Source organism: Pleurodeles waltl, chromosome 12, assembly GCF_031143425.1.
Source record: "Pleurodeles waltl isolate 20211129_DDA chromosome 12, aPleWal1.hap1.20221129, whole genome shotgun sequence".
NCBI classification, from domain to species: domain Eukaryota; kingdom Metazoa; phylum Chordata; class Amphibia; order Caudata; family Salamandridae; genus Pleurodeles; species Pleurodeles waltl.
Genome location: NC_090451.1, coordinates 14,576,625 through 14,590,909, shown reverse-complemented (window position 1 = coordinate 14,590,909; position 14,285 = coordinate 14,576,625). Strand labels below are relative to the sequence as shown.

Below are 14,285 nucleotides of genomic sequence, written 5' to 3'. Positions count from 1 at the left end.
TGCACTTGTGTCTGGGCCACCAGCCACAGGAATGCATGCAATGAACTTCCACTGCCTGAAGAAGCCATCCTCATCCTACGTCTTGTGCTGTGCTACAACCAAGGGGGTCCTACTAGAATGCATGTGCTACTCATGCACTGCACACGCAAACACTCAGTATACACATGGGATGTCAGTGCAAGGTTCTGACATTTACATAACACACAAAATGGGTCAGTAGACCATGCTCCCACTAACAGAAAAAAAAGGTCTGGTCACACCACAAATTCACAAGATATGGTAGTCTGCCTCCACCACTTTATGAGACGTACCCAGGGGAGCGACTGTAGCCTTGAGATGACAGATACAGCTAGACCTGGTAACAGGGTGGAAAAAAATTCTATCACCACAAGGTTACTATTTCAGGTTACAGTATGTGCTCAAGAAATACATTAATTGAAAACAGATCCAAAGCAGTAAATAATTGTGAGGTACCCAAGAACATATTAGTTTCTCCTGTGTTGAGCAGATGATCTTATGCAATGGAAATAGTTGTATTCAGCAACTAAGATCAACACATATTCTAATACTGTCAGAAATCTTATAAGCAGCCACGATGCTTGCCACCCATGCTACAGCGTCCATGGGTTCAGTCACCGATTCTCCCAAAACACTTTTGCAAATGTCCAATTGTTTATACAGCACATCACATTTACATTTTGTATGTTTCTGAGGAGGAGCTCATCATTTTGGGAAACATGAAATTGAAGATTTCCAATTCTATGCCTCCTCATACTACCCTGAATCTGGTGCTTAATTTGTAAAATAATATGTGCTCGGGCCCAAAATTTCATTCGGAAGCCCGTTGAGGGACATAGGGGGTCATTCCGCCCAAACACCGCCCCGCGGTCAGATGACCGCGGGGGGCATTCCGACTTTCCCGCTGGGCCGGCGGGCGATCTGCAAAAGATCGCCCGCCGGCCCAGTGGGAAATCCCCAGCAAAGATGAAGGCGGATTTGCTGAGGTGCGACAGGTGCAGTGGCACCCGTCGCGATTTTTAGTGTCTGCCAAGCAGACACTGAAAATCTTGCTGGGGCCCTGTTAGGGGGCCCCACAACACCCGTTCCCGCCAGCCTCTTCCTGGTGGTGTAAACCGCCAGGAACAGGCTGGCGGGAAGGGGGTCGGAATCCCCATGGCGGCGCTGCTTGCAGCGCCGCCATGGAGGATTCCTTTGGCCAGGGGAAAAACCGGCGGAAAACCGCCGGTTTCCCTTTTCTGACCGCGGCTTTTCCGCTGCAGTCAGAATTGGCCAGGAAGCACCGCCAGCCTGTTGGCGGTGCTTCCGTGGTCGTTGGCCCTGGCGGTCAATGACCGCCAGGGTCAGAATGACCCCCATAGTCTGGATTCCATATCATGCCTCTTTAATCTAATATCAGATACTCCTTGCCTTTTTATCTCTCTCCTGCAGGTTATATTTCATCCTAGTTTTCTCCGCTTGTTGCTATTTTTCCATTGCCCACCACTGACATCACCACGCCTGGCAGAAGTTCAACTCTGAGACCCCCATTCTGACAAACCTTCACCTCCAACACTAGCCCACCATACCCCTAACTTACTTTTGGCAGTAGATATCTTTTACCCTATGCTGGTCTACATTCCCATTGCCCAGCAGACAATACTATCCCAGCCATTAATACTACTATGCGTCAAATACTAATTCACATTCCAAACATCAAACCTACTTCCAACATTACCTCAAATCCCGTATACTGCTCACACTTGATACTAAACTACACCCTTAAATATGCCTCACACCTAATACCTACTATTGTATGTAATGCTAACCCACGTTATAATAGTAATCCACTCCCTAACACAACCTCAGACCAGACGCTGCTCCATGAACTCATAAGTCCACACATGATACTGCCCCACGTCAATACAACCCACATTTGACGCTAAAACAAAGCTTCAATATGGCTCCAGATTTGATAATACCAAGCTACTAACACATAGATCCTCATTACAACCCTGGCGGTTGGTGAAATAGTGGAGGTATTATGGCCAACAAGCTGGCAGTACCTACCTCCACTATTATGACATTTGCGGTTTGGCCAAAGCCAAACCGCCAACATACCACACCGACCGCCACGGCGGTAACGACCGCAGGGCTGGAGACTTTAGCGGCCATCACTAGGCCTCCCATGGCATTATGACCCACGTGGAAGGTCTTGTGTGTGCATGTTGTGTTGTGAGATTGCATGTGTGCCTGGATGTATGCACACATGCAATCTCACAACACAACATGCACGTACACTCACACCCACTCATGCACACACGCATTACGCATTCACACACAGTCACACACACCCCCACTCACACACACAAGACCTTCCACCCCCTCTTCTGTCGGAGAACCCGACTTACCTGCTTGCAGGGGGTCCTCCGGCAGGAGACGGGACGCAGCGCTGCTGCTAGCAGCAGCGTCCGCAAGCAAAACACCGCCAGGCCGGATCATGGAACATGATATGGTAGGCGGTGTTTTGCTGGCGTGACGCTGCTGCTGGCAGCAGCACCACCTTACTGCCGTCCGCCGCCATGACCGTTGACGGAATTCCGCCAGTCTTCTGGCAGTATTTCATCTACGGTCAAAATGGACGGTCGGTAGCCACGGCGACGTATGTTGGTGCCCGTCACCGTGGCGATAGGCGGCATTTGCCACCAATCTCATAATGGGAGCCATATTGTGCAACCTCACACTTCTGATGTTAAGTATCCCCATAAACTGCCCAATGAGTTGTAAAAATGCACCACACCTTATCCTACTCCACCTCTGAAACTACCATCACTAACAGCGCCTTACCTACATCTTTATCCCCTCTCTGGCACTTGTGATACTCACCCGCGCCAACACTACCCCACATCTGCCATTTTGCTACTGAGCACAACACGCTGCCTCTGACATTACCCACTTGTGACACTACTTAATCTGTGACACTGTCCTGCCTCTAACACTACCCTCCTCTTATGCTACCTGCATCTAACATTACCCCACCTCTAACATATTCCAACCTCTAATACCTGCTGTTACTGTCTTTGAGACTTCTCAATACTGCAGCATCTCTGACACTATCCCATTAGTGCCACATCCACGGCGACAATAGTATGCCTTTCACACTCCTCGTTGTGACAGTACTTCACATCTGATACTACCCACCTCTAATACTACCCACCTGCTCAAACTAATTCACCTTTTATTGTACCTATTCCTAAAACTACCTGACTGCTGCTAGTTCAGCCTTGATATTAACCACCTCTGAAAACACCCAACGCTAACACTACCTCTCCTTAGATACTACCCATCAGGTACTACCCTGTCCTGATAGTACCTCACCTTACTACCCTGTCCTGATAGTACCTCACCTTACTACCCTGTCCTGATAGAAGCTCACCTCACTACCCTGTCCTGATACTACCTCACCTTACTACCCTGTCCTGATAGTACCTCACCTTACTACCCTGTCCTGATGAACCTCACCTTACTACCCTGTCCTGATAGTATCTCACCTTACTACCCTGTCCTGATAGTACCTCACGTTACTACCCTGTCAAGATAGTACCTCACCTTACTACCATGTCATGATAGTACCTCACCTAACTACCCTGTCCTGATAGAAGCTCACCTTACTACCCTGTCCTGATAGAACCTCACCTAACTACCCTGTCCTGATGAACCTCACCTTACTACCCTGTCCTGATACTACCTCACCTTACCACCCTGTCCTGATAGAACCTCACCTTACTACCCTGTCCTGATAGAACCTCACCTTACTACCCTGTCCTGATAGAACCTCACCTTACTACCATGTCCTGATGAACCTCACCTTACTACCCTGTCCTGATAGTACCTCACCTTACTACCCTGTCCTGACAGCACCTCACCTTACTACCCTGTCCTGACAGTACCTCACCTTACTACCCTGTCCTGACAGTACCTCACCTTCTAAACCACCCACTTCTGATACTTCGCCACCCCTGATATCATCCTGCCCCAAAGACTACCCCACCTCTGATTCTACCCCACTGCTGTTACTCCCCTCCTCTGACATGACCCTACTTCTGATGATACTCCACTGCTCATACTACCTCACCTTTGGTACTGCCAATCTTTGATACTACCCCACTGATAATGCTTCAGCGTTGATGCTACCCATTTCTGACGCTACGCACTGCTGAAACTACCCCATGTTTTAAACTATCTATCTCTTATACTACGGTGCCCTAGACATTACCCTACCTCAAAAGTGCCCAACTTCAGATTCTACTCACTGCTGGTAAAACCTCTCATCTGATGCTACCCACCTCTGACACAAGCCTGCTTCTGTTCAACCTCCTTTTGACACTACGTCTCCCATCACTCAGGCGTTGTACTTGTTGTGGCACCTCGGCATCGCTCTGCAAGTGGACTTGTTGCTGCAGTAAGGATAATCGATTAATCTGAAGTGGCAGAAGCCTAATGACGCCCCTATTTCTTTATCTTTCAGATGAGTCGCTGTTCGAGTCCCCAGAACCTATCTTCACGAGCAATAACTGCAGCCGCTGCCTGCACATATCACAGCTAGGCCTTGTGCTTGCACTCATCTGGAATCTGCTCTGATCCTAGCGCCTAGAAGACAGCAGCAAATTCAGTGATAAATCCAGAGGGGGCATCTGAGACTCTTGTAATGGGACGTTATGGCCTTCAGGTGGATTCATACAGGCTCAGCAGGACTCAACCAACCTTAGTGAGATTCAACCAGCCTCAGCCTCAGCAGGAACCTACCAGTCTCAGCAGGACTTATCCAGTCTCAGCAGGATTCGACCAATCTCAGTGAGACTCAACCAGTCTCAGCAGCACTTAACCAGTCTCAGCAGGACTCATCCAGCCTCAGCAGGACTCAACCGATCTCAGTGAGAGTCAACCAGTCTCAGCAGCACTCATCTAGTCTCAGCAGGATTCAACCAATCTCAGTGGGGCTCAACCAGTCTCAGCAGCACTTAACCAGTCTCAGCAGGATTCGACCAATCTCACTGAGACTCAACCAGTCTCAGCAGCACTCAACCCGTCTCAGCAGGATTCGACCAATCTCACTGAGACTCAACCAGTCTCAGCAGCGCTTAACCAGTCTCAGCAGGACTCATCCAGCCTCAGCAGGATTCGACCAATCTCACTGAGACTCAACCACTCTCAGCAGGACTCATCCAGTCTCAGCAGGACTCAGCCGATCTCATTGAGAGTCAACCAGTCTCAGCAGCACTCAACTAGTCTCAGCAGGATTCGACCAATCTCAGTGAGACTCAACCAGTCTCAGCAGCGCTTAACCAGTCTCAGCAAGATTCGACCAATCTCAGTGAGACTCAACGAGTCTCAGAAGGAATCATCCAGTCTCAGTAGGAATTCACCAATCTCAGCAGGACTCACTGGCACTCGGACTACATGGGACTCAGCGCTGCTCAGTTGGACTTAGCGAGGTTCTAGAGTAACGCCACTGGACTCCTTGGTCAGACGCGCTCTCTTGTTTCTAGTTCTACATGAAGCCAAACATGCAAACAGGAGCCGGGAAGGTCACTTCTGACATTGCACAATTCCTACGCTTTAGGGCACATGTTCTCATGGAACTGAACACTCAAAGGGTACAGTGGGGATGATCTGCTCTCGAGAACCAAGGACTGATGCTTCTCGAAGGAGTTGTTGGTTGAAGCAATGTTTTTAGTTTAAATGATGAAAGTCTGGACACGAGACAAGGACACATTTGCTGAGCTACTTCATAGAAGCTGGTTCACACGTGGTCACTGCTGTTCTTCTGTCCCAGGTGGTCTAATGGACGAGGGCTGCTTGTGGACGGCACTTCCTGCGACACGTGAATGTTGGAGGGGTGTTTGCTGGTGGATGGAGACTCTGTCCATGACAACAAGGACCAAGAGGTGTTTTTAGGGTTGTGATTCTTGCCCTCGGCCACATTAGAATATTGCTGGTCATTAGGTGCCCTGTAACATTCACCACCTTGGGGGTTCCATTCTTTATCTTGGACTTCAGGACGCTGACCTTTGCGCTTACTTCCTTTAAATGTTTGTGGTCCCTTTGGGGGGAGTGCACCTGTACATTTCTAGAGCAGCTGCAATGTCTGAGTTTTCTATATTGTTTAATGTCTCCTGCACAGGAGGCTGGGCTCTGTCCAACTTCTGCACACCTCTCACTTTTCCCTGAATGAGTCGGATCTCCTCTTATAACTTTGGTTCCTTCCCCCACCTCATAAGCCAATCAGAAGATCCCTACCTTTTCATGCCAGGTGATGTGAAGGTGTTGGTGCTCACGGCCTATATCATTGGTCCTGTCCTGATGCTCAGCTCTCACATCGGTGTCTTCACCTTCAGCAGTGAAGGAGATGATGGGCCTCTGGTGGGGTAAGATATGACACAGTGAGGCCCTTCAATGATTGGCTTCCGTAGGGGAACTCTTCCCATGGGTCCCATGTATGGAGAACTTGCACTGAAGACCTGTTGTTGCTCCTTTTCCCAATTCTTACTTATTCCTATCTTTGCTGTCTGTACGCTCACCAACGAGTACCCGCCGCTCTGCTGCGTGCCTTCATAGAGCTGAGCCGTGATTTAGAGAAGGTGGTAGGAGGATGCCCTTGAATCTGACGCACGCTGCACACCCACAGGTCCATGGAAGCAAATACAGCAAGAACTGTGCTGTTTCGACATAGAGAGGTCTTTATCAGGTCTTCATCAGGCACATGGGAACAGATGGTTAAGCAATGCTGGTGTAGTAGAGCTCTGCAGGGGTGCGCATTGTTAGGGACTGTGTAGAGCTGAGGGTTGGAAATGTGAGACACACGGGTGCAGCTGCTGTTATGGCAGATGGCCCAGGGATGAATTGAAGGAGGTTCTTAGCAGGGTCACACCAGCTGTCCTCAGGTTCGGCTAGCTCTATTAACTAGCAGAATACGGCTTTGTGAGTAGGACTGAGGGGCGTGTAGCTGTATGCCACATATGTTATGTATATAAAGTGTACAGATCTATAACACAGATGCGGTGGAAGTTGTGCACTCCCTTGCACCGGGCAGTGTGCACTAGGATGCAGAATAATAGCGAGAGAGACACAACTGTGATGGGCGCAATACCAGGATAAATCTTACCACTGGTAATTACTCTGTGCTCCATTTCAGACCTTTCTTCCCTCACTCTCTTGACAGGGACAATCCTTACTGTCTGTCTGCCTTGGTCCTGCTCCAGTAGGAAGCTAGCAGCTGACTGCAAGAGCACACCCCTGGCGAATGGGGTCAGGGCACCCCAGACAGGCAGTTCTGGAACAGCACTGAGGCTGGGTCTTCCCTGCGTGAAGTAAGCAAACCAGGGCTGGGCTGGGGCGAGCTGAGTTCACGCACTCACACGTCCCTTCTTTTACTGATCTTGGGGTGTGCCCTGGAAGCAGGAGCTGTCCAGACCTGCATCAGTTAACGTATGGAGCAAGAGGTGCCGGTGTGTATCGGTGGTGGAGGGGGAACGGGCCCTGTGTATGAGACATAAAGATCTGGGGTGCTGTGACGTGGAGCCGGGTACGGTGGTGTTGTCGAGACCTGCACTGGGATTTATGGAAGCTGAACTAGGTCCTGTTTTCAGTAAGTGCAAAAGTCTTCACCTGGTGCTGATGACGCTGGACCCAGTATATATGGAAGTGTGCCCTGTGTGTAGGGGATACATATTCTTGGCATGCACAAAGCCCAGCCACACTTCAGTAAGCGTAAGGGCTGATATTGGCGTGCCTACATTTTCTTTGACACCTTCTGGGACAAGCCTGGGCTCCAGTGAGTGCTGGGGCAGCCATGTCAGCCTCCAGCCTTGCAAAGCCTCTTCCTTTCATGTTAGAGTTACCAGCTTAGACTGTGGCCCTGGCCACCAGGAGGTGGAGTACGCATGCGCTAGCCATGGCTCGCTTTCAGTAGTTTCCTAGATGTAGCGTTGTCTTGAGTTTGTGGGAATGTCCCTTGTGGTCATTTTTTAAATGGTGTTTTGTGCCTTTATAATAAGCCTCTCCTACCCAACCCCGATTGGCCTTCTTTGGTTCTACCAACTAATAATTTTGTGGGGGACGTTCCTCGAGCCTTGCTGCAGATGGTAGGACAAGGTTCAGGTCTCCTAGTTTAATGAGTAGACATAGCTCCCACCTGCTGGGGCATCTCTGGGGTACACAATGCACATGGCCTCTGCGCTCCGGACAGGGCCCAAGCCCCCTCTGATACAATCTCACCAGACACAGGACCTCAGTGGCTTTCAGTGTCCACAGTGATCCTGCCACAGGCACTGGAAGGGCCTGGCAGATACTTTATCATTCCCCATGGCAGGCCTACACTGGTAGAAATGTTCAAACATGCCCAGGTCCCCTTCCTGCCTGTGTCTTCTTTCTTTCTCTCCAGTTTTTAGCTCTGTCTCTCTCCCCTTCTGCTGTGTCAGCAGCCATCAACCCTCCACCTCGGCCGGCTGCTGGTCTTGAGGCCTCGCGGCTCCTACGAAGGTACTGAGACTTGTGTCATTTACAGAGCCGCGCACCTATGTTTTTCAGAAATTTTTTCCCAAAGTGGGAGTTTCTCTGTGAAAAACACCAAAATAATGCCCACACCCTAAGAGTTTTTTTCCATGGCATGAGTGTTTTCTTCTATCTCAGATGGAAGGACAGACATAAAAGGACATCTGGCCGTGCAGGCGGTCTGATGCTCAGACCCCAGAAGCTTGAATATTTTACCTGCAATAGTGAATGCTTACGTCATCTTCTAATACATCTTCCACTTTTGTTTAAAAATCCACTATTTGAAGAGGTTTCCAGGAGCAGCAGGGTGTAGCTGAGGTACAGATGTCTTTCCTTTGAGGTGGCCTCGAGCTTCATAGTCTCTGATTGAAATCATATCGACCATGAGGCCCTCTCTTCTCAGGGTGGATAGTATAGACCAGTGGTGGTCACTCCACGTGTCATGTGTAGGGGCCGTCGCAGTACAAGCCTAGGGCCTGTCACACAGGGGCCAGGTGTAGGTAGACTCCTGGTGCCTGTCACACAGGGGCCAGGTGGAGTGTCGTACACGGTACACTCCTAGGGCCAGATGTATCAAATGATTTTGCACTCGCAAACTGCGAAATCGGCCGTTTGCGAGAGCAAAATCGTGGTCTGCAATGCATCAAAGGCATTCGCAGACCACAAATTGACTGCGTTGCGACCTGGATTTTGCGAATCGCAATTTGCGATTCGCAAAATCCAGGTCGCAAGGCAATTCTATAAAAAATCGCAAATTGCGATTTTTCGCAGAATGGTATTTTGCAAGTGCAAAATACCATGACCTGCAACCAGGTGGTAACCTGGTGCAAAATTTAAAAATGCAGTAAAACTGCATTTTTAAATTTAATATGTAAAGCACACATGCCTTTTTGGCATGTGTGTACTTTACATGGAAAAAAAAAAAATGGGGTGCAGGAGAGGGGGCCTTAGGCCCCCAGCACCCTGGCCTTTTGCATTTCCCAAATTGCGATTTCTGTTTCAGAAATCGCAACTTAGGAAATGCAAAAAATTTGCAGCTATGGGCCAACAGGCCCATAGCTGCGAATGGGGCCAGTATCGCAATTTGCGATTCGGTAATTGCATTTGCGATTTTTAAGAAATCACAATTACCGAATCGCAAATGTGATACATGGCCCTTTGCGAGTCGGTAATTGCGATTTCTTAAAAATCGTAATTACCGTATCGCAATGGGCCAGATTCATACATCTGGCCCCTAGTGCCTGTCACACAGGGGCCAGGTGTAGTGTCATACACGGTACACTCCTAGTGCCTGTCTCACACAGGCCAGATGTAGAGCCAAACACTGCAGTCGTCTAGTGCCGGTCACACACAGGCCAGGTGTGCAGCCATACACAGTGATTGCCTAGTGCCGGTCACACACAGGCCAGGTGTACAGCCATACACAGTGATTGCCTAGTGCCGGTCACACACAGGCCAGGTGTGCAGCCATACAAAGTGATTGCCTAGTGCCGGTCATACACAGGCCAGGTGTGCAGCCATACACAGTGATTGCCTAGTGCCGGTCACACACAGGCCAGGTGTGCAGCCATACACAGTGATTGCCTAGTGCCGGTCACACACAGGCCAGGTGTGCAGCCATACACAGTGATTGCCTAGTGCCGGTCACACACAGGCCAGGTGTAGTGTCATGTACGGTACACTCTTGGTGCCTGTCACACAGGGGCCAGGTGTAGTGTCATACACGGTACACTCCTGGTGCCTATCACACAGGCCAGATGTAGAGCCAAACACTGCAGTCGTCTAGTGCCGGTAACACACAGGCCAGTTGAAGAGCCGACCACAGTAATTGCCTAGTGCCGGTCACACACAGGCCAGGTGTAGAAACGTACAATGTACCTCCCTAACGGCGTCGTACTCAGGCAGGGTGTTGAATCATAAACAGTACATGTTGACAGCTTGTCATTCACTGGACAGGTGCTGATCACAGGCAGTCCACACCTACTGCCTGTTACACACGCAAGCCAGGTGTAGGACGATACAAAGTACATACCTAGTGCCAGTCAAATGCAGGTATGGTGTATGCCCAAACACAGTAGATGGGCAGTGTTGCTCACACACAGGCTCGCTGTCGACAACTGACAGTACAGACCTAGTGCCGTCCCATACAGGCTGGAGTAAGCCAATACCGAGTACATGGCTAGTGCTGGCCACACTGAGCAGGACTAGTGCCATACATAGCATCCTGCCTAATGAAATTCGGGCAGTGAAATGCGTGATGGGGCTATGCCTGGGGTCTCCTACACTTCCCATGGCAAGTGCATGGGCAGTGCAGGGGCCCCCAGGGGCACCCCAAGTCCCCCTTACCGCCAGCCTTTCCATGGCGGTGTTTATCGCCGTGGCCAGGCTGGTGCTTGCACCGCTGCCCTGGGGATTATGACCACCAGGCGAAAGCCTGGTGGTATAGTTGAGGGGCCAGCGGTATGGCCATAGCTATTGTGCCACGGTCATAATAGCTGGTGGAACACCGCCAGCCTGTTGGCGGTGTTACCGCCAGCTTACCGCTGGCCGCCAGGGTCTTAATGAGGCACTAAATGTTTAGCCTCAGCCCCAGATGGCAGCGGCTGGGCACAGTACACGCCTACTTCTGGTGCATATTGCTTCTTATTAGAGCATACATAGTATGTGCCACTGCTGGTCACACATGACCAGGTCTACAGAATAGGCAATATAGGTCTAGCTCTGATTGCATGTAGCCTGGTAGAGGTATGCCAGATATGCCTAATGATGGTCACTATAGCCTGCTACCGGGTCATAGGCCTGTGCAGCTCACCTATGGCTGGAGTATGTCAGGTGTAGGGCCATATGTCACATATCCCTCTTGCTGGTCACATGTGGCCAGGAGCAGGTAGTATGTAATATATGTCTAGTGCTGTCCCATATCGGGGAAGCTTTCATGTACTTCTGACATCCAAAGAGTAGCAAAGACCACTTTATCAAGACAGAGAAACATCCATAGAGTAGTTGCTCCTCTACACATGCGCATCAGAGGGAAAGTGCTTTAATGTGGGGTCTCCAGCTGTGCAACACATCGGTGTAAAGGGCCTGGATGCCAGGCTTTGGATGGCATATGATTACTCTTCCTCGACCCTGGAAGCACCTGTTAGGCTATGTTTGAAACAAGCGGACTCCTCCTTCGCTCTGGAGGTTGCCCCAAGGTAGCTGACAAACGCGTACTCTACCCTACACGTAAAGGCCGCCCTATGGTAGCTCCTGTCAGAGCTCAGCTGACACAGACTGACTCTGTCTCAGCCACACAGCCTACTCCTGATAGCATCTGTTACTCATTGATCCTTACCCAGCTCTGCAGGCTGCCCCCAGGTAGCACCTGCCAGGAAGGTGCATGTATGGATGAATATCACTGGTTCATCTAGTTCTCCACTCTGCAGAATGAAGGGGGTAGAGATAGGGGTAGCTAGACCCGTTTAAACCCCTGAACAGGAAGGAGGGCCAAAACCACTTCATATTTATGAACGTACTTGACAGACTGGTGTACTTCGAGGTGCTGTGTTCCCTTCCGTTCACCTCTGAGGAAGGTTCTGTCCCACTGCCTAAGGATCTGTCCACTCTAATTCATTCAAGACCTACTGTACCACTCCACCACTCAAGTGGATGTGCCACTGCTTGAGGGGACTTTGTACCAATGGGGGGGTGGGGGGGTGTGCCATGAGGGGACATTCCACCGCTGGGGGAATGGAGGGATGTGTCACTGCTGGTGGTGTGGTATTCCACCACTGAGGTGCCATTCCATCCGTGGACTGACAGTTTCACTCTTGGATGGGATTATACCACCACTAGACTCTTGGAGGGGATGATACCACCACTAGACTCTTGGAGGGGATGATACCACCACTAGACTCTTGGAGGGGATGATACCACCGTTAGACTCTTGGATGGCATGATACCACCACTAGACTCTGTTACCTAACGCTGAATGATCGTTCCAGAGCTGGAGGGGCCATTCCCTCCTGAAAGGGCAGTCCCACTGCTGGAGAGGTTATCCAGGCCTTTTACACATTGGATGGTCATTCCAGAACTAGACAGGTATTCCATTGTTGAGTGACTTGTCAGTCCACTGGACAGCTCATTATTCCTCTGTTAAAAAGCTGGTTCCTCTACTGGTGGATCACCTCATTATCTGAGGGTCACTCCTACACGCGTGTACAGCTAGCATGTGTTGGTACTCTTATATGGATTGCTCATGATGGATTTTATAGAAGGTTGTATGTTTTTAGATTAGAAAGTTAAAAGTTGCAATAAGTCATGTTTTGTTCATAAAGAGCTTTGTCTTTAGAGTGGGACCAAATTGTTTTGAAAAAGAAAATCCTGAAGAATTACGTATTTGTGTGGATTAAATTTGAAGACCATAAATACATGTTTTTTACTGTGTTTCCTTTCTGAATTTGTGTGCTGCCCCTTCTTGCGATAAGTCTGCAGAATGTGAAGGGTAAAGAAAGCCGAAGTTCACAGGAGTGGGAAACCCCTGGTGTTTGAAGATGGAGATTGGCGAAGGCCCCACCACCCGAGGCCTTCACCCTTATAGGTTCAAAGTGATTATACATTTTGCAATTAAAATATTTATCTGTTGATTCATATTTTCTTTTAAAAGAGCTGATGTTAAAAAAATATCTTTGTGGATGAAAAGTTTGTTGCACTCTGGTCCACCTCGATAATGATACAAACTTTAAATTTCTGAGACTGATACAAAAGGCAAAACAAATTATTGTTGCTAAAAGTAACTTTGGCATTTCCCATTGCATTACATTGCTGTTAGGGGAATGAAGGTGATACATGTGAACTGTCCAAGTCTGCAAGCACTCCTTGGGCAGTAGTATTCAAGTGCTCCGGGAGGACATGCCACCATTGCTCAGTCGTGCTCTTTCTGTACACATACACCCTACTCGCAGGCGCCCGGGTAGGGTCTTGCCTCAAATATCCAGGTCTCTGGCACCAAATAGGGCGCGGATGCAAACATAGCTGGTCCCAAGCCTCAGATTCTCACCTTTCTTTCCTGCCCTCTTGCAAAAGGTCATCCAATCAAAACCCTCTTTGGATTCTGTATTTTTTGTAATAATAAATGATAAAATGGCAATAAATGTTGTGCGACATCTATTTCCGTCTCTTGCCTCTTTTTGCTTGTGGCACGTTCATCTGCAGGTGGGGTGTGTCCAGGTATTTGTATGCCGCCTACATCACCTTGACAAAGAGCGCGTGTGGGGTAATTGTGAGTTTGTGTGCACAAGGCAGTGGTCAGCTCAGCTTCCTTCTTGATTACGTGAAGGAAGGGCAACTCCTCCCAGTAGCCCCGATGTCACCCTGCACAGTGTAGTACATGTGACCACCCCTTGCGGGTACCATGATCACAGAATCACCAGCAGGACCCATGTTGCGAGGATGCTCCGGTGATGCAGCGTGCAGCACGCAGGAACGCGACAGCTCAGCGTGCAGCACGCAGGAACGCGACAGCTCAGCGTGCAGCACGCAGGAACGCAACAGCTCAGCGTGCAGCACGCAGGAACGCGACAGCTCAGCGTGCAGCATGTTCACGGTCTTTCGCTGACCATGGACAACCTCCAGTGTCCTGGGTACAGAGGCAACACTTACCATGACTGTTCATGTGTGCTTCCATGTATGGACACCTTTGTTGCTTGTATAGTATTCTTCACATTCTACTGGAAGTATGTGTATTGTATGAT

The 14,285-nt window shown here is 49.6% G+C and overlaps 1 protein-coding gene across 1 annotated transcript in view; it reads left to right on the top strand.

Moving 5' to 3' along the window:
- Window positions 1-12,962, top strand: part of EFNA2 (ephrin A2) — a 276,397-nt gene extending 263,435 nt beyond the window's left edge. The window contains exon 4 of the mRNA XM_069217166.1: window positions 4,526-12,962. Within this exon, the coding sequence (XP_069073267.1) occupies window positions 4,526-4,638 (113 nt within the window). The 3' untranslated portion in view covers window positions 4,639-12,962. The remainder of the gene's footprint in view (window positions 1-4,525) is intronic.
- The last annotated feature ends 1,323 nt before the right edge of the window (window positions 12,963-14,285 follow it).